This window comes from Sparus aurata, chromosome 18 (genome assembly GCF_900880675.1).
Source record: "Sparus aurata chromosome 18, fSpaAur1.1, whole genome shotgun sequence".
NCBI lineage: Eukaryota > Metazoa > Chordata > Actinopteri > Spariformes > Sparidae > Sparus > Sparus aurata.
Window position 1 is genome coordinate 6,661,150 of NC_044204.1, and position 20,895 is coordinate 6,682,044.

General features: G+C 40.1%; 1 protein-coding gene across 2 annotated transcripts; it reads left to right on the top strand.

Moving 5' to 3' along the window:
* The first annotated feature begins 15 nt into the window (after positions 1–15).
* LOC115568475 (centrosomal protein of 55 kDa) lies at positions 16–15,896 on the top strand. 2 transcript variants are annotated; one of them, XM_030395783.1, is made up of 8 exons: positions 16–2,508; positions 4,546–4,703; positions 6,826–7,082; positions 8,108–8,195; positions 9,366–9,478; positions 10,098–10,250; positions 10,463–10,553; positions 15,614–15,896. In XM_030395783.1, the coding sequence occupies exons 1-8, from the start codon at positions 2,418–2,420 to the stop codon at positions 15,650–15,652; spliced, it is 990 nt and encodes a 329-aa protein (XP_030251643.1). In that variant the 5' UTR covers positions 16–2,417; the 3' UTR covers positions 15,653–15,896. The 2 variants fall into 2 exon arrangements, with proteins under 2 accessions (XP_030251643.1, XP_030251644.1); XM_030395784.1 differs by having other exon boundaries at positions 10,466–10,553.
* The last annotated feature ends 4,999 nt before the right edge of the window (positions 15,897–20,895 follow it).

The following is a 20,895-nucleotide window of genomic DNA, read 5'->3' on the forward strand; positions in this document are numbered from 1 at the left end:
AGTTTGTCCTGCTGGTTTAGCAGCACTCAGGAGAATCAGCACATTTCTAGACAGAAAGAACAGAGTCAAAACATCTCAACATGTCAGGTGGAATGGAGGTGAAGATTTTTGAATATTAAAGGGAAGTCAACTTGGTTTTCACCAATTTACTCATCATGGAATTTTGACTCCATTACTTTAATAATAACAGTACTTACATTTAGGCATGGCCAGGTTATATAGGAGGCCAAGTCTACTTACACACAGGTGGCACATTTTTAAACATGAAACTCATGAGACATGACCCATTTGTGCTTTCCTTTTATCCGATACCCCTCTTTAGATAGCATAGCATATTAACATCTGATATAATGGGATGATGTACAATACTCATTTTGAGTACAGTATAAATATGTAAGTTATCACATCTGTAAGGTGCCTGAAAAGCTTAAAAATACCCCTCGAAAAGTGCTTAAATTTGGTGGAAGAGGGTGTACGAACAGTTTCAGAAATTACTACGTGGTTGTGGCTCTAGCAGGGAAATTTGACCCCCAACATGTCTTAATTAGGATGTAATTTGGGTGGAGAACTACCTTCATGTAAACAGCAACTAAATGTACTTCACACAGAAATAACCCAGTAAAACATATTTATAGATACAGTATACAAAGTTATATAACAAGGTTTTTTTTGACAGGAGACTGAGAGGAGCAGCTGTGTTTTGTCTCCCTCTGCTGGCATAAATATAACAGTCAAGGAAACAGCAGCATGCAAAGTTAAACACTGTCGACACCTCTATGAAAAGAGCGAGGAAAAAGATCCAAGTGAGAAAATGTCTCATTTATAGACATATCTGGCACCAACAAGACCCATCTTCACTCTAATGAGAACATTAAAAACTGAAAACTGCGTATGCTTGTATCACCCAAACCTTTGACTGGTTTAAAATCACTTAACATTTTCTGTTGTGCTGCATAGGCTTAGTACAAGTACACCTCATACTGTACTTAAAAAAAAATTGTGATGTGTTTCAAGTGTATCAAGCTGAGAAAACAAAAAGTCCCTGGGATGCTACTGTGCACCATCCCAATACTGAATACATAGTTAAACTCAAATAGTGATAAAGAAAAGTCTGGGATGTATTTTGATCTTTAAAGGAATACGTTATTAATGAAATTCCCAAAATGCATAGAGTATCTCCACTTAAGGCTGCACAATTTTCTGCAACACACAGACAGACTGCAATGGAGGTAGTATTCAGCTAATTACAGTGTGATTAAAAGAATGCAATTAATGTATTAAAAATTATTAAAATTATTAAATTCCTGTGACCGTTTAACTAGCATGTGTTAGATTAGTCGATCATTATGGCTCATACATAAGCAAGATTTTACCGCTGGTTGTCATGGAGCTCAGTTTGAATATGACTGTGACTAATTCTTATTTTTTTTCCTCTTCTGGATTAATCTGCTGATTATTTCCTCCATTAATTGATTGTTTATGCAACCTTTAAATTCTGCAAGTGGTGAGAAATGCCATCACAATTACCCAGAGTCCAAAATGACACCATCACACAGTTTTTTTTTTTTGTCCAACCAACAGTTCAAAACTCAAAATAATGGGGTGCAGTTTAGCTCCTTGGGTACAGCAGGTGTCCCATGTACAGAGGCTTTGTCCTCGCTGCCGCTCCTACTCTCTCTAAGCCTGTTTCCTGTCATGTCTTTAGCTATCCTGTCAAAAAAGCCAAAAGGCCTAAAAAATATACTTTATACTTTAAAAACTCAAAATAATAAAATAATTGAAATAAAAAAACAGCAGATCCTGGCATTCGAGAAGCACGTGTTTACATGAAAATACTCTGCACGTTCATATTACTGGTACACAATACTGACACAAACAATACAAGCTGTTATTAAATGTCAGTGGTACTTTTCCTCTATAAAACATGTCGTGCTGATCTATACTATAACAGAACTAACCTGAGGCTACTGCTTTTTGAGATGCTTCACCTGCCTGACACAACATGCCCGACTCTGCAGCCCTCTCCTGCAGGATCCACAGCCTCTGGGCATCAAAACTATATTTGCATATAACACAAGATCAAACCTTCAATTTGTGCATAAAAACAAGTGACAGTGTTCCTATTTGTTCAAGCAGCGAGCCAAACAAAACACATCAGGCCTGAACACACACACACACACACACACACACACACACAGATCAGCAGACCTCCATGTTATGACGACAAACGCTCAGATTAATGCTTAAACTTGCCCTCTGATGGCGTGTCTTCTTTAAGACACACACACACACTTCATGCGCGGGTGAGTTAAACACCGTTCCATCTGACCGTATGGGACACACCTGCCTAGCCCCGAGGATCATGGGAAGGTGGAAGAAGCTTTAGATTGAAGAGAGAAGTTCAGACTCAGACGAGCATGAGGAGGTTTTTCAGAGCTCACCGGGACGAGGACTACAGTCAGATCCAGTATCTGACGGCCAAGTGCACCCGGCTGGCTCATGATAAAGGTAAGACGAGTCGGTCGGGACTCTGAACTCGGAGGGGAGAGTTACACATTTACATTGTGCTGGAGGTCACTGGTTCAGACTGGTGTGACCTGCCATTATGCCTCTCATGTCGTTTCTGTCTCTAATTCACAATTATATTTTATGAATGTTGATTTAAGAAAAAAGTTACAACATCCCAGATTATACGATACAATGTACAAGAGTATTGTAATCTAATAATCCAGGACATACAGTACTGTAGAATCTTGAAGTTCCCATTTCCTGCTTTTTGTATGTGTTTATACTTAATGTAGTAGGATAAGCATGTCTTTATTATCTGTGAATCTTTAGCATGTTGTTGTTTAAGTGGATGATAAATATTCACTTGGTTCAAACGTGAGTTGAAAGTGAAATTGTGCCGTGTAGCAGTGGCGGTTCTAGACCAGTTTTAATAGGGGGGCCAGGTTGGGGCCGGCTTTTTTGTTAGGGGGCACATACAACCCGAGAAAAAAGGACAAATCCCTCATTCAGACAAAGCAGTGTTTACAATTTCAGCAATTTTGATTGGGTAGTAAACTGCTGAGACACTTTATTTCTGCCTTTCCCTTCAGAACAAAATCATTGCAAGAAATCTGTCATTGTGTTATTAATGCAGACTCCCTGTCAGAGGGGCCGCAGGGGGGTCCAGACTCAGAGTTACGGGGGCACTGGCCCCTGTTGGCCCCCCCCCCTAGAACCGCCCCTGCCATGTAGACTGTAGACACATGCGCCTCTGGTTGTATTTATTGTCTTAATGGTGTCGGGTTAATGGGGAAGAAACAACATTTAACAGAGTTATCTGATGAAAACTGTTTGAATACACCACAGTGAAACCACCAACTATATCCTAGCTTCAAAGTAGAGAGTGATATATGACAAGGAAATTATTATGGAGAACTACAAGGGAAATAAAACACTTTTACTTTCTTTGTTTTGTGTTTTTGAGAGTTGTATTCACATAAAAAGAAATTTTAAACAACTTTCCTGTTTTCTTTGCCTTTTTTTTACCACTTTATTTTACATTTCTTTAATATTGTGTGTATCAGGGGTAGAGCTATCATCAGCCCTGGCTGATATTCAGCATTTTCCAGATTATTGTTATCAGTGATTTCCGATAAAGTGAACTAATTTAAACTTGTGCTACTTCGGCTCTGGTGCAACATCCTCTCACACAACGTCCCACCAAGAACACAATCTGATTTGGTAACATGTCACAATTAATAACCCATAAACACTGAATCATTTGAATCTGCAAAGTAACTCGTAATGAGATGCATCAAAAAAATGTAGTGGAGAGGAAGAATAAGGTGGCAAAAATGTAGGGTACCTCAAAATTGTACTTGAGTAAAATACATAAAGGGACAGTCCGCCCTAAAATCAAAAAATATACAGTGCTATTTCTCAGTCCAGATTAATGTGCTGTGAGCTGCTGGATTTTGGAGACATCTCTCTTGCCAATATCACCAAAACAATAAATCTATATGGATAAATAGCACCAGCAGGTAAAGGAAAAATATGTTACTGTCCCTTTAAATAACCACACTCTTATTATGGACTACACTAACAATATACATATTTGTAATTTAAACTGTCAATTCTTATTGCCAAAAGTTTTTTTTTAAGGAATAAACTGTAGTTAAAATAAGAGCACAAAGAGACGAGTACACAGGAAGAGACAATATGCAAACTTGAAGAAATCGGACCTTTAACAACCTCTGCTGATGATATGAAGGAGATCCAAGAGAAATGTGTGTAAAAACTATAAAAGAGACACTAAACTCCGTCATGACAGCAGTGTTGAAGTGACGTGGTATGAATGAGAGGAACGTTTTTCGCCAGAAGTGTCAGCGGCTGATATACAACCCCACACTTAAAGTGTTATGGTTTCAAACATTATTTTAAACTGTGGGTAGTAAAAACACACTGCTTCATGTCCAAGTGGCACACAGTCAGCAGATCTTCTGTTTTAATGAAAATCTGTGCAACCCTGACTCTGGTTCTGTTCTCTGTGGGCTGCAGCAGTGCTCGACGGGGAGTTCCTGGTGTCCAGAGACCGGGAGAGGAAGCTGCAGCATGATCTGGAGGCTGCGACCGCTCGGCTCCGTCACCATGAGCAGCTGAACATGGAGCTCAGGATGAAGCAGGACGAGCTCATCAGCAGGATCCACCAGCAACAGGTGAACTGAGTTAGTAGATGCCTGTCAGGGGTTTGAGCTGATCTGTAGGCAGGAAGAGTGGGTCGAGGTTATGTATCTAGATATGTTACAACTCTTAAGCAGCTATTCATAACTTTTTTATTTATTTATTTTTTTATTTTTACCAGTTAGTATCTAACTTTGTCTGCCATCTGGTGCAAGCAATGTGAAAAAGGCTGCGTGCTTCTGCTGAAAATGAGATTGCTGAGATTGAACCGGACAGTAAATGTGCCATAAAGCCCAAAACTATTAGTTTAAAACGGCCTTAAAAAGCTCCATAGAGCTGCAGATTTAGCTGATAGCTTTCACCAAAACAACACTCGGCCCTATTTTAGCCTCAAGCGCTGGTGTGGCAATTAGAGTCTTGTTTGGAAACACTTACATTGAAGGAGTGATTTTTTAAATTTGTGTCAATTCATCTTGTAGTGTTTAACCTCATTACAATCCCATCATTTAAATCCATGTAGCCGTGACCATACCAGAGGGCCACCTATGCTGCAATTACTGAAATTACACTGGAATTAGGCTACCAGTAAGTGCCAGTGTTAACATACTGTAAATAGGGAGGTTTTGGCAGTGGTTACCAACTTTAAGGGTTTTTGGCTCCTCGACACAGATTGGAGTTTGATTGAAGAGAGATTTTATTCTTTTCTCACACTGCATGATTCTGATACAATAAGAGGAAAGATCCAGTCATTCATAGGATACAATATGTAACGTTTCTGCATTAAAATGAGTCGAAATTTTGAGTTGGGCGCTTACATTATCCTGAATGTTTCCAACAGTGTCCAAGCTTTCAAACCAGAGAAATCCACAAGTTAAATAAAGGTTACGGTGCGTTTCATGCGGCCGCCTGACACCATGACGTCCTGGATAACATCACGCCACAAGTCAGCGAACATGACAAAACCTTACTCGACCTCATCTGTGAACAGTTCTGCGTTAATCATGTGGATTTTCGGCCAACGCATTCTACTACATAAACGACTGACCAGGTCGAGTGCCAGTGAGATCTCGAACGACTTATCACAGTTCCCAAAACAACATGACCGTCGCGGTGTACCATTAACAGGCGAGCTGGGCCTGCATCACACCGTTGACGTTTGATTCGGTTTAGGAAAGAAAACTACTTGCTAATGTTTAAGAAAGATTGGATGTTTGGTTAAAATAAGTACCATCAGTTAAGAATGTACCTTTTATTTTCGTTGACAAAAACGTAACGACAAAGACGTAACGACATCAAGTAACGTAAAACTTGACTTCATTAAGTTTAAACATCCCACTGTTGACTTTTGGTTACACCCTGGACATAAGGACGGTCTCCTGCTGCTCCTGATTACTTCCTTTGCCGCTGTCATGATTACTACGGCCACTAGAGGTCGCTGTTTGACAAGAAATGTAAATATTGGTCATAATAAGTTGTGTGACCTATGTGGTCATTTTCCAGATGAGGATATGCTGTTATAATACTGGCAGTGGTGCTTGTCTAATATCTTCAATGATCTCACGCTACCTACGCCATTTGTTTTGTTTTGAATGAGACACCCCTAGTGGCAGAAATGAGTTTTTTGTTTTACTTTAATTTTGTGTGGCAGAAATACATGTCATTTACATTGTTGTTTTTGGCCACCTTTTTGGATTAAATTTAATCAAATTTAAAGGCGTGTGTATTGGGTATTTAAAAATCTGATCTTTCACTGAACATACCTGCTGCAGAGAAACACATGAGCAGCTCGTTCCGGTGGTATTTAGTTAGAGATTTGGAGAGTGTGACTCACTCACTTTAGCCACAAAGACTTGATGAAGCATCAGGTTAGGGCTTGTCACAAACTCTTTGACCTTCTGTATAGGTGTGTTTTAATGTCAAGTGTGTAGTCTGCACATGATAATAATACTAGGATCAGGACAGCTGCAGGGAGCTCTTAAAGGTCAGGAACTATAGAGTAATATAAGGTTAAACAGTTAATATGTGCCTTTATGGAATCATCTGTATAAGAAAAAAATTAAGCATAGAAAAGAACAACAAAAGCCAGGAATTAGAATTTTGTGTGTAAAAGCATTCTTCTGAAAAGACATTCAGTATCTGCATGCTTCTTCCGTGCAGGACCTGGTGGAGCTGCTGCAGCAGCGTGTGGTCCTCCTGGTGCAGGAGAGTGCCCGGGATGGGGAGCTGCTGCGGCAGGTCGGCTCAGAGCTGCTGTGTCTGCAGAGCTCCGAGGTGAAGCTGGAGGGCCTTATGCAGGAGCTGCATGCCGAGGCCCATCACAGAGCTGTGGTGGCAGAGAGGCTTCGGGCAGAGCTGCACGCTGAAGCCCAGTGTAGAGCGGAGCTGACAAAGAGCCTGCATGCAGAGCTCCACAGGTAGGAGAGAGAATGACAGACAACAGAGGGGTTGTAATCTCACTATGTGTTATGCATCTTTACCTCCAGGCCACCAAAGTCGCAAAGGAGGTTATATTTGATAGTTGCAGTCAAACAAAATCTCTAAATGTAATTCATTGTATAGATACATTCTCATAAAAACGAATGAGATCTTCTGGAAAAATCATGTTTCACAACTTTTAATTTAAGTTGTTGCACAAACCTCGACAGTGCGTCAGACGAGGACCTGTTACAGCTCAGATTTTTGGAGGAAATACTCTTGTTTTTCTTAACCATGTTGAAATGTTTATTGACATGTTGAACAAAAAGTAAAAATGAACATTAACACAGATAAGGCTGCAGACAAAGAACAGAAACATTCAAATTGATTAAAATACCTGTTAAAGTTTGATTTCTACCTCCGGCAAACTGAAGCCAAGTGAAGCCGTCACCGTGGAGAAGAACTTTGTCTCAAAATGTTTTGTTTCAGTCTCAAGACTGAATAAATACATCGAGTTCAGAGTTGTGATTTGGAGTCAGCAGAAATGTCCTCCCTGCGAGCAGCACCGTGCCTCGATCTGCTGACTTTACATCTCTGTGGAGAGTCGGCTTCGTGTCAGAAGTTTTCACATCATGATTCCAGACTCACAAACCGGGAGATGAAATCTTAATATCAACAGAGAGCTACATATAAAAATTCTTATTGACTCAAATATTCAATGTAATCAAAATGAATCTAATGTGCTTGTGTGTGACTGATAAATACATAGATCTGTGGAAGAAACAACTGTAAAAATACACCAAAAACTGGACATTATTGGAGTAAAGAAAGATCGAAACCACAAAGTGTTGCACTTTGACTCAGAGAATACTTTATATTAAGGTTCTTGTAATTACTGTTACTTAACAGATTAGAAAGCACTTATAGCTTTTATATAAGTGTTAATGATATTGAAGTAAAAATAGACTGACTGCAAGCAAAGTGATAAAATCGGTCAAACCTTTTTTGTGTTTGTCACCAACAGTAAGACGGATGAGCTGCAGAAGCTGCGAGACAAAAACAAGATGTTGACGGAGGAGCTGAAGGAGATACGCAGCGCTCATCAGAAGGAGGTGAGAGAGCAAACAAATGCAGCTCGAGGATAACATCATAATAATCTTACAATGTATCATATTAACATATTAGAATAAATGGCAGTAACTTGGTTAGAAAATGTTGGATGTTGACAAAAATGTATATGGAAGTCAATCTTTTTCTCTGTCTGGGTTTGCAGTAAAAACACTACATTTTGACTGGTGTTTTTTTTTTTTTTTTTAAGAAATCTGGTAAATTCATCCAAAATGTGTATATAAAAACATACTTTCACTGAGCAAGACTCAAACTTCAGGTTCTCCTTAAACAAATGACGTATGAAACTTGACACTGACTGCTTTCAGCACAGTTCTCGTAAAATCTGCTGCTCAGTGGTTGTAGTTCCACTTCTGTCCAGCAGATGTCAGGATTGGACTCGTTCTGCTCTGATCTCTGTGGATGAGGATAAATCAATAAATAATGGTCTTCTAATGTTTTTCATAATGAATGTGAAGCGTTTCTCTTTGTCAAACATGCGGGCCAAGAAACGGAGCAGCACAACATCCTCCTGCCGCCAGCTCGTCCAATCAGGGGTAATGGATTAACACCGCTCATGCTTTTCTCAGGCTAGTTTAGGTCACTGTGTCAGCGAGCCAGTTAAAGACGGCGAATAACAAGTCTGATGTTCCATTTCAAGCAATTAATTTCATGAAACATTAAACCTCAAGGTTCAAATTTATGTGCGCAAGCCAAATTTTGATGAACTACAACCACCCCAGAGAACACAGTAACTCAGATTTTACTGGCACCCTTTCGGTATTAATGTGTGTTGATTCTGGGCATTAGTGAGACATTCCTACACACTGTCAGGATTTCTTCTTTTAATTTACACTTGGCCTCAAAGACTCACTCCCTCTCTGGCCTCTGTTTCAACCAGTCCATCAAACTACAAACTAAAAATCGTGGTCTACAACTATCTCTCCAAGACAAGAAAGCAGGAGGCAAGCGGTCAGCGAGGAACTTCATGAGAACATTTATTTGAGCATTTTGTGAATCGAGTCGGTGAATTATCATGAAATCCGGGGGGTCGGAGATTAAGTCCAACCCTTTTGGATTCCCCTCGTCTTTCCAGATAAAGACACTCAATTTAAGTCAGTGCCAACAGTCACACGTGTCCTCATTATTTCCTATGATGTTGCCTTGTGTTTGAGGTGAGGGAGCTGCAGCAGGAGAACGAGGGGAGTCTGGGGAAACTCCAGGAGACGGCGGAGCAGTTCGAGTGGCTGTGTCAACAGCAACGCTACTGGATGTGTTGTGTCAAGAGGTCGGTACTTCCTCCGTGAACTTTTGACCTGATTGAACTGAGTTTTACAATCACACACAGCTTCTGATGATTCCTGATTGTTCCACATGTATTTGTGTTCTGCCAGTGCTCTTCTCACTTGCGTCAGTTGGACAGGCCTATGCTGAAAACATGTGGAAATCGTACATATTTTCAGTGTAAAGGAAAAGATCAACATTTGTTTTTATTAACTAAACTCCTGCAACCTCAACTTAATAATGGAGAAAATAACTGTGATTTACACCCTGCTGGAAAAAACAGGAACCACTGGTTTTGGTGCTGGTCTATGCTGGTTTTTCCAGCAGGGCAGTTGGATGATGGATGGACAGCTTTACTTGTTGTTAAAGTAGTTGCTGTTAGTTAGCTCAGTTAGCCGTGCAGCTCCTGGTCCTATCGAGTGCTAAAGCTCGGACTCAGAGCTTGGAGCACCAGGGGAGAGTATGAGTGTTAACACCTATAGCAAAGGAGTTTCAGAGTAGATTTTTAGGCCTGGGGTGGGTGATCAGTTTATAGGACCGCTTACTGCATAGCTAACTGAGCTTAGCAGAAAACAGCTGCTGCTATCACTAGTCATTGTGCATGAATACTTCTTTTTCTCCAGATTCAAGCACTGCCTGGTGGAGGAAAGAGAAGCTCTGCTGCGGCAGGTCAGCATGTTGGAAAAGGAGGCTGAGAAACTGAAGAAGAGGTTAAACAATGACAGTCCCTCACAGAGCGTCCTCTGCCCGCTGCAGGAGACCAACTGCTGTGACAGGTAAGAAGAGAAAACAACGCATCACCGTGAGAAAGCTTCCTGTGTTGTGCCAGACATCAGCTCTGGAGTGTTTTAAAAACCTCCCACTGGGCGTTAAATAAAGAAAACAAAATTCTTCTTCATCTCACATCATTGTTATATGTATCCCACTTTGGCACACCCCTACATGCTTTTAGGTCAACATGAATTTACAGCCTGCCTTTCTTTTCAAGTAGATTAACATCATGGGACGCAGATGCAGAGGCTGACCTCAAGTCTCAGGTGGAGAAGTCGAACACGCTGTATGAGGCGCTCTTTAACGAGGTACCACTATAATTTTTCTCCAAATATGCTTCACAAAGTCTTCTTGCAGTCTAAATGTTCAGTGTTTTGAAATCTGTGGGCGGGAGACGCACAAACCTCAGGGGTGAAGTATTTGAGATTTATAAGGGAGGGCTAATATTCATCTGAGAATCGCTGCCAAGTCTCAGAGGAGTTACTGCGCTGTCAGTTCTTCCAGAAATTAGAGGTGCCTCTTGAACCTGGGCGGCTGAGTGTGTTTTTCTGTCTTCTGTAGATTGTTTAAAGTAAAGAGGCTTTGAGGTAACTGCAGGGGTCACTGAGAGCTCTTTGGCAATCAAACACGAAGCCAAAACAGTTCTTCTGACTTCCACAAACCTCTGCAACTAACGATTATTTTTATTTACAAATAATCTACCTGTTATTTTCTACTTTATTTGATTTATTATTTTGTATATGAAAAGTCAAATAAGACAGATACAGTAGATATCTGGTTTTCTTACCATTCATGACAAAGACGAGCATCAAATCTTCGCATTTCAAAAGTTGGAACCAGGAAAAAAAAAAAAATGGAAAAAAGGTTTTGAAATAATTTTCTTTCCATCAACTCATTCAAAAATCATGCTGCTCTTATGTGAGAAAACATTTGGTGACTCTTGGTTTTAAGAGTGACCGTGTCTATATTAAAACATTTCTGGATGAAAGACAAGGACAGATCTGAAGGCTGAAATAGAAGAAGTCCAAAAACACAGGGCTAATACTCATCTGGGCGCCAGTGGCTTACAGGGGTTGTCATACAGCCAGTACTGTGAAACTTAATGGGTACTGAAAGTCTCGTCTTTGTTTTTGTCTTTAAAAAGTTACTTGAAAGTTTTTAATCGAATCACTGGATAACCGCTGAACGTTCCTTAAAAAAGACCCACGTGAAAGAACATCTCCTTCGTAAGAGTTTGTGGAGCCAGATGAACATCCAAACCGCCAGAATAAATGTTGGCAACTTTACATTCCTTTATGTTGTGACAATGTTGTGCTTATGATCGGGTTAGGTTTAGGCAGTGAAACACTTAGTTAGGTTTTTGTGTTTTGCCACAAACACAACTAGAAAACATTCCAATGTCCTGCAAAAAACATTTGATCCTGTCACCTTAGCTTCATACTAACAAACGTCGTCTTGAACAGTGGTTTCTGGCTTCGTAGCTGTCTCACTCTGCTGTTACACCAGTGCCATTATCTCAACCTCCCAACACGAACCTCAGCTCATAAACACCTAATGTGAACATGATGTGACCCGTATTTGTCAACATTTTTTTCTGGCGACTGAGCTGCCAACACTTCCACCAAGTGGAGGAGACCAAAAACAAAGCTAAAAAAAAAAAAGAATGCTAAAAGTTATCGGGTGGTCAGACTCCAATTGCTCCAAATGTATGATCATGATCTGTAACTGCTGTATTGTTCACCATAACAACTTAAAACAAAAGGATATGCCAGTATTGTGTTCACAACTTGTTTCCACGGCTCCCATGTGGCCAAATGAATAGTAACTGCAGGTTTAAAAAGAGCTGTTTTCAACTGTGTGAACCGATGCTGCCCTTTTCCTGGAGAGGACAGCCGCCTCCTTCAGGCCTATTTTGTTTCACCTATTGACAACAGTTCATTCAAAATTTCAGAAAGGAACAATATCTTTAGAATGATCAGTTCAGTGTTTTGAAATCTCTGGATTGAAAGAGACGAGTTCAGATCTCTGGGGTGAAACATGAGTATTCCAAAAACACAGAGCCAATATTCATCCAGACACAGCTGCCAGTCTGCAGTGGGCTTGTTGTAGTGCCAGGATTTTCCCAAAAAAAAAACCCTTCAAGGGCATTAAAGTCTCATCAGTGTTTTTATTTTGTCTGTCTGCATTGAATTTGAAGGAGAGCTTCACACAGCGTTCACCCGCACTGCAGAGATGACACTGTTGTATCACTTTACAGCCAGAAGGGGGCACATTAGTCAACCATTATTCAAATTTGATATTTTACAGCATGGAAACTTATTTTATTATTCAATATATATAAATATATATATATATATATATATATATATATATATATATATATATATATATATATATATATATATATATATATATATATATATATATTTTTAGGAATTAAAAAAGGTGCAAATTCTGGGAAGTTACTTGGCAGCCTCTTTTCCTCAAAAAACAACCACTTAGGTCGACTGTGCAAGCAGCTTATTGTGACCCATATCTTAATTTGTTGTTCGGCGGCGACCTCCAGTGGCCATTTTAATTATTACTACAGCAAAAGAGGAAGTCACGTGTATAAAGAGTGACAAAGTCTTCTCAGGGAGAAGGATGGGGTTAATTTACATTAGTAACAAAGTTAACTTTCATAATGTCATTCCTAACTAAGTTTTGTTGCCTAACATCAACCAAACTGTGACCATTTAACAAAGGTCTGGTCGCTACAAAGGTCACGTTGTTTGGGATGAGGTATGCAGATGTGTTGACGGGAGAGGGCACAATCAGCCGCCTGTTTTCTTTTTATCCTATTTTTTCTCTTAAGTTTGAATCACTCAAATATCTTACAACCTTTCCTTGTTGCATTAGGTCTGTGCTTTATCAACCCTACTGTAAACTGGGAGGATCAGCGTCCTTTAGAGGAAACGCACATTTTTAGGTACAACAAGCAGCTTAATCTGATCTGCCCCTTTTCAAAAATCTACAATTGTTCAATAAAAATGGTTACTTTTGAAAAGTGTTCCAGTATATTACATTTTGAGTTGAGAAGTTTTGGCCGATTCTGTCCATCAAAAATAACACAGACACACAAACTTAACTGTGGGAATATGGAATGCGGCACTTATCAAAACTTTGAAATGCTCTTTTTGGCATTTTATTGCAGTGATGTCACCGTGTTCACAGATTACAGCAATTGCTTGAGACAGTTAAATGTTATCATGACTTAAATTATGGCCAAAGTGGCAAGATTAAAATGCCAGATGAAGATGCTTGTAATCTGAAAAGAAGCTTTGAGGGGGTCATTTGTCTTTATTTAATAACAGGAGGACCTCATCACAGAGAAATCACACTGTACCTCTGATATGAAGGTTTAGTCATGAATCTTTAAGGGCTGAAGTGCATAAAGTCTTTGGATTTTCAGAAAATGTCTCCCTTTCAGACCGGTTCATTGAAAAAAAAAATACAAATTTGGATCGGAGACGAGTGCAAATCTCAGGGGAGAAATAGAAATTCAAAACACAGATATTCATCTGAAGAGGACTGCCAGTCCCCCATGGACTTGTAGGGCTGCCAGGACATTCATAACACTGATACTTCATGGGCACAGGAGTTTGATCAATGTTTTTGTTTTTTCTGTCCGTCTGCTATAAAAAGTCGGACGCCTTTGAGGAACTTCTGATTGTCCTCAATTTCCCACAAAGCTGCTCCTTTCAGGAAGTGTTCACAAATCCTGACAGGATCTCAGCACTCAACGCTTCATCCTCCTGGAGGATTTTTTAAGAACCCAAAAGGTGCTTGCTCTGGGATTTTTAAAAGCTCTCGCATCTTCGGAGTGACAAGTTCAGTGTGGATAAGAGGAAGTCTGACAGACAGAACATAAGGTTGATGCTCGTGTGCTGCCAGTCCCCAGAGGAGCTGCAGCGCTGCCAAAAGCCTTGAGAGATCGCTGATACTTTCTGGGCACTGGAGTCACGACAGGCCTTTTCTCTGTCTGTCTGTCGGCTGCACATGGCTTCCTCCCAAGCCGCCCGGGTCCTCTTCCAAAACAGCAGAGGGATGACTAATAATGACTGGAGGGAGGTGATTGCCTCTGTGCTTCATTCCCCTCACCTCTCACGGGCTCTGCAGTGCATTTCTCAAGATAATTATTCTGATTGAGTGCAGATGATGCAGGGTGATGTTTTTTTTTCAGCCCCTGCAGAGACAGGGAGAAAACTTAGCTGGAGGAGCGGGGATCGCCTGAGACAGAGAGGAAATAACCGTGATAAAACACATTACCAGCTTTGTCATGATTTAGATAAACTGCAGACATGGATGTCTGTCTGAGTTGCTAAAGAGATAAAATGGATACCGACGTCCAGATAGACAATAACAGAGATGTGGGAGTGAGTAAGTGGCAAGGTTTTGGTTATCTGCGAGACATCCATGCATCTGGCCTAAAAAATCTTGAACATTTGTTTGTGTTACTAAAATGTGTTCATTAAAATCTCTTTAAACTCTACCTAACACCTCCATTAAGTGACACGAGTTTGCTGGGATTCCAGTTCGACTGCCTTCAAAATAGATTTCACTTTACTCTGGCCTGTGCACAAACATTTGGGTGCCAGGGTTTCAAAGCCCCCAGGAAGAGCACAGGGCTTACCGCAAGCGTACATTGTGAAAGAAGTGGTTGTAAAAACGTGGATACATTTTTATGAGCGCCACAACCCCTGTGAAGAAGGACTTACACTACCATAACTTGGCGTTTTAGATCCGATAACATTTGGAAAAGCTGGAAGAGCTGAATCATTTTGTGGAAAATTCTTTATGCCCTAACGTCTCCAGAGCTGCACCGTGTGTGATAGTGTTCATCTGGGTGTCACGTCTCCGTCATTGCTATTCGGAGCCGATAACCATCCATGATTACTGTAGTATCATTTGACCTGGGAGGGAATCTCGATTGTACCTGTTCCCACTGAAGACAGAAGCCAGATGTGTTCATGGGCTTTTTTGTCAAGAGTTTGCTCCATTTGTGATCTCAGCGTTCTGTACGTTACTTTGTCACATAATGCATCCAAAAAGTTGAAACATCATTTTAATACCTGCTATATCTAGCAGCATGATCCATCTTCAAAGTTATAACAAAGCTAGCGACAAGACTGTATGTGGATCAGCAGTTTTTAGGAAAACATTGGAAATAAATGTGTTTGCTTTTCATCACCCAGCTGCTTTTACCTCGATATCTCGAAATCTTTTGACCTGCCATTACTGTGTTTATTCTCCGATTCCCTTTCCTGCAAATACTGAATGTTTATTGTCTTTGTTCATCTTCACTTACCGTTTATTTTTCTGTCCTCAGGCAGGGAGCCCTATCATCAGATACCAAAAACCTCCTTGAGGACAGAAACCTGGAGCCAGGACTCATCTTCTTTTTCTCTTCCCACCTTCTGCAAACCAGAGGATAACTAGATGTTTGTGTGTGTGGTTAGCTTCCAGTCTTTGTCTAAAAAAAACCCAGCAAAAACTTTGAAAAACATACCTGTGAAAGCCAAACATTCAACGTTTTTTGTTTTTCCACTGTTGTTTGTATGAAAAGAATCTGCTTTCATGATATACGACTGAATTAAACTCTATACAGTTTGCTTCTGTTCTCCTTTCTGCTGTGACACATGCACATCACATGTTCCTCAGGTCATGTCTTCCTGTAATTGTCCATTATAAAGACCTTTTAATCAACACCACTAACTAGAGCTGAAGCATCTGAGAATGTTCTCTGTTGTTGTTGTGCCAATGGGTTCTCACGGCAGCAGCTGGTACACAGGGAAAACAACAAACGTGTTGTTTAGACCAAAATGAGGCCGCTCTGGTTGACGGTCTGGCACATCTCAGATTTCCTCACCTATTGCTTTGCTCTCACTTATCAGCAAAAAAAAAAAAAAAAAAAAAAAAAAGGATGTGAGGTGGCTCAGATTAATGACGCCAACTCAGAGGACTCATCATACAGTGTGTGAACCATATGATGCACCCGCGGGGTAAAGGCAACAACAGCTGATGGACAAAGCAAATGTTTGGTCATGTTATAATCTCTGGTAGTATAGAATTTGTCAGCTCTTTCCTCCAATGCCAAATCACCCCTTGCCCCTACCACTTTGCTGCCCCCCCCCTCCCTTTTGCGCCTTCACGTCTCGGGGTATAGGGTGAAGTATTAAGGCATGAAAACCATCTGTTGTCAATGTATTATGGTCCTTTTTTGGACAATGAGCAGAAAACAATCTCTACCAGGTGCAGACATCTCAGTAGCTCATTTTAATTTATTTTCAAATTGCACAACCCCCCTTTGATAGCATATGAAGCCCAAAAAGCACAGGTTGTTAATGTGAGCCTATGTTCAACGCCAATGTTAGCATCTAGTAACAAAGCAGTGTTCTTTTTTATTTGACGATTTGATTCATAGTCTGACTTGAGAGAAACTCAAATGTCCAGTTGTGACATTTACGCCATCAACTTCAGCTGAAGACATGATAGTCTTGGGGGCTTGTTCACGGGAAAACGAGGGGAAGGGGTCAAATTTGGGAATTAAAGATTGGAATGGGATTTCTCTGTGAGTTATGCTTCATCAACAACAATAAAGAGAGAAAAGTTTTTATTTTTTTAACCTCATCTTTTATTGTCAATGATGTTGTATGTTGATATAGACGTGTTGCCATCTTGTGTTCCTCTTGTCATAGTCTTCGTTACCAAATTCAGCACTAGTCGCATGCTTCAGGTTTTGCTCACCTCCGTTGTCTTCCCCTTTGAGGCATCTTATTTATATTCATTAAATTATACTAGATAACAAGAAGAAGGATCTTTATTTGTCAGACATGAAACACACCTGACGTTTGTCCTCTGCATTTAACCCATCACTAGCTGCACATTCTAAGTATACACATACATACACACACAAGCTAGGAGCAGTGGGCTGCTATGCCTTGCTCAAGGGCACCTCGGCAGTAACCTAGGTCCAGTCCACTTCCATATTGTGGTCTGTAGCTGGACTTAAACCGGCCACCCTCCAGTCCCCAGTCTACTGACTGAGCTACTGCCGCTACTGATTGATCTTTCAAGGTATACATTTTAAGTCATGGTGATTTAAAACATTGCAGGAGCATTTTGGATTTAAATGTCCAAGATGGCAGACATATTAAAGGGGACATATTATGCTGATTTTGAGGTTCATGATTTAATTTAGTGTTACTACTAGAATAAGTATACATGCTTAAATCCTGAAAAAAAATACGTCTCTGTCTCCTCTGATTGGTCAACTCACACATGCCTGACCCAGCAACGCAAACAATAACAGAGCAGCTGTGCTAAATCAATGCTGAACTAGCTGCTATGCATAAATGATGCAAATGTGTGACATGGTGATGTAGCGTGATGTCACAAAGTCACAGCATTAAAGGCGGGTCTACTGACAAGGCGTTTCAGGTGCAGTGCTTTCTGCGGGAGAGAGGAGCCTCTGTTGGTGCAGACTTTGACCGTTTCAATTTACAAGATCTTCAAGAACACAAAAAACCCTGAAGCAGAGGACAAAAAAGGAACATTACTGGTAACAATTACAATAAAGTTCTTGCACACAAGACTTACTGACTGGTGCATTGGATCAAAACAAAATTCTGCACACTGTCAATCACACCACATGGTTGATACAGCACAAGTGGCTGACAGTGTGTTCAGGATGTTATTTGTTCTTTTCACATGAACGAAACAAACTGTCCAAAGTGAAAGTAGAGGCAGAACATTCACTGTCAACACATTTAATTTGTTTTCCTTCAGTATTAACCAAAACTGGATACTCCTGGATCTAAAACAGCTCTGGTAATGTTTTACGGTCTTTTTTTCGGTGCTTCAAGGTCAGGAAGAGATTGTGGTTTTCATAAAATACTTCGATACTCACCAAGGACTTCAAGAAGCATGAAAAACAGGATGCACTGACTTAATAAATATTCGAGAAAACCACAACGTTTTTCCTAACCTCAATCAAAACTTTTAATAGCTCGAACCAGGGGGCATACAGGATGCAAATTCCGCTCTTAGGTGTCCTGTATGCTGTGTTTGTAATCCAGTGTCTCTACCTTTATAATAAATTATGTTAAACTGCAATATACACAGCTTTAAAGTGGCAATCAATACAGTGAGAAACGAATTAATTTGTTTTATGATTCAGCAAAGCCTTTAAAAAGTTTTTCAAATACTTTCCACTTGCTCTCATAACGTTTTCTGCCGGAGGGTTAGTCCCGACATGTTGTCTACCAAAACAATGAATTCCATTAAGCCTCCATGTGCGATAATGAGGGCAAGCACCTAAATGAATCCTAGATTAAGGTGGGTGTGTACTCGCAATAAAGCTGCCTTTGCATGAAATAGAATCACGCTCCCATGTTTTGTTCATTTACACTTTGGGTCACACACCTATTAAACACAAACCTTTGGGGGAATTCAAGGATTTAGAAATGGTTCGCTGGGTCATGAAGGTGCAAATATCGTCTAACAACAATACCTGCTCGTTTGAAAGAAATGAACATGAATAAAGACGATGAATGAGGAAAGGAAATGAAGGTGCTTCCCATTAACTCTTTTGGACAGCAGATTAGGCTTTTGGGAAAGAGGAACGTTACGTATGTGATGCAAATTAAATACATTCCTTCTTTTAACTTACGGACATGTTACAACGTAGGTTATTTTAATGTTCTGGTTTTAAAATGTGACACAAATAACATTCTCCTGGGTATAAGTCCTGCGTTTGTTTGACACATCCATTAACGCTTATATGCGGTCATGTTAGCTAGGAAGTGGTTGAATGCTGACTTTAGCAGATGGGTTATCAATTTTTTTTGTTTTACCCTGAAATATGATCCCATTTCCCTCAAGATTTTCTCTATCCATGTTCATCCATGTAACCCTTTTTCAGATTTCCTCCGTTTACACAATTAAAAAAAATGGGTCAGGGGTACAACACTTCAGCTTCTCACCTCTCAACTTTTTCTGTGACTTGACATTTTATATGTTTGGTATTTGGATAGAACTTAATGGTAAGGATTAGCCTATGTGCTGCTTGCAATTCAAAAGTTTAAATCCCTGTTATCTGTATACAGATTGAAGTGAATGGGCTGCTGTGTCAGACCAAACCACTTTTTTAAATGTAGTATATATATATATATATATATATATATATATATATATATATATATATATATATATATATATATATATACATATATATGAAGATTGTATATATATATATATATACATATATATGAAGATTGTCCTTGAGGGTCTCAGGTCAGATTCAAGGTCACAATAACACTTTTTACCTTTAACATCAGTGTGTTTTCCATGAAACCAGAGCCTCTTTCATAGCTCCTTTTTGAATCTCATTCCCAACCTGTTGAATACTGCCACTTTGGGCTCGTGAACTGGGTCGATCGCCATCTAAAAGCGTCAGCATTTGACGAGTTGAAAATGAGAACCAAAAATCATCTTACAAACGCACGCTCAAAATCAGAAACTCCACAATACCCACAATGTTAGGTCTTTTGGAACTGTACTGACATAATCGTACTACAAGCCGGGGCACCTCTAGACATGAAAACTGTGGAAAATTGTGAATCTAATCTCGATTTCTAAGTGATACCAATTAAGTGGGTGTTTTTTGTGTGAGTATGTGCGAACGAGTTGGCCTGACATGCATCACTCGTAACTTAAAAAGGATGAAACAGGTCCTAAGAAGGAGACTGTGCTTCCACATTTCACCCCACTTCACACAAGAGCTTTCCCTTTTACAATGTAAATTTGAGATGTTGTGATTTGACCACTTTTTTCTGTATTTTACTGTCAACTATGAATTAAATTAGTTTAATTAAAAGTCAAATCTCCTCCTTTTGTTACAGCCTAATGTTGGCAGTTATGCGAAAAAATGGAAGAAGTCCCTCTTGAGTTAGACACTTGTAATAAACTATCAGATCAACTACTGATATTGTAAAAAAAAAAAAAAAAGGGACTGCACCTCAACTGACTACTTCAAGAAAATTGAGAAATAGATTTAGTGGTAAGCCAACTCTCAAAAATAGATGAAATGAAGCAAAAATAAAACTGATATCAGACGGAGGTTTAGAAATTTGGTATTTCCTAGGCTCAGGTCTGAGTTCATGACCTATCAGGTGGTCCACACACCTCTGCCCCTGAAAGAGCACGAACAACACACGAAAGGAATGTGTGCATGTATCTGAGGGTTGTGATACGCTTTCAAGCGTTGGATTGACATTGAGGGTTCAGAGGTAATCGAAGCGAGGTGATGCTGTAGGACTCACCGCTACGTCTTGTCAGAAAGGTTTGGCCCCAGCTTTGCGGTGGCGCCCCCGATCACGAGGGACACCAGTGGCAGCGGCAGCAGCAGCTTGCCCTCTGACTGCCAAGCGCCAAAACAGTCTGACCTAAATGGGCTGTGAATGGCAGAGGTGTAGCCAGAGATTAACAACGTGTGGCAGCTGGAAACAGATCGCGTTTGCACACAATAAATACTGTTGCACCCGACCATGCAGAACGAGACTCAGACATTATAGGTGTTATTAATAGAACAATTATAGGCAGAGCAAGAAT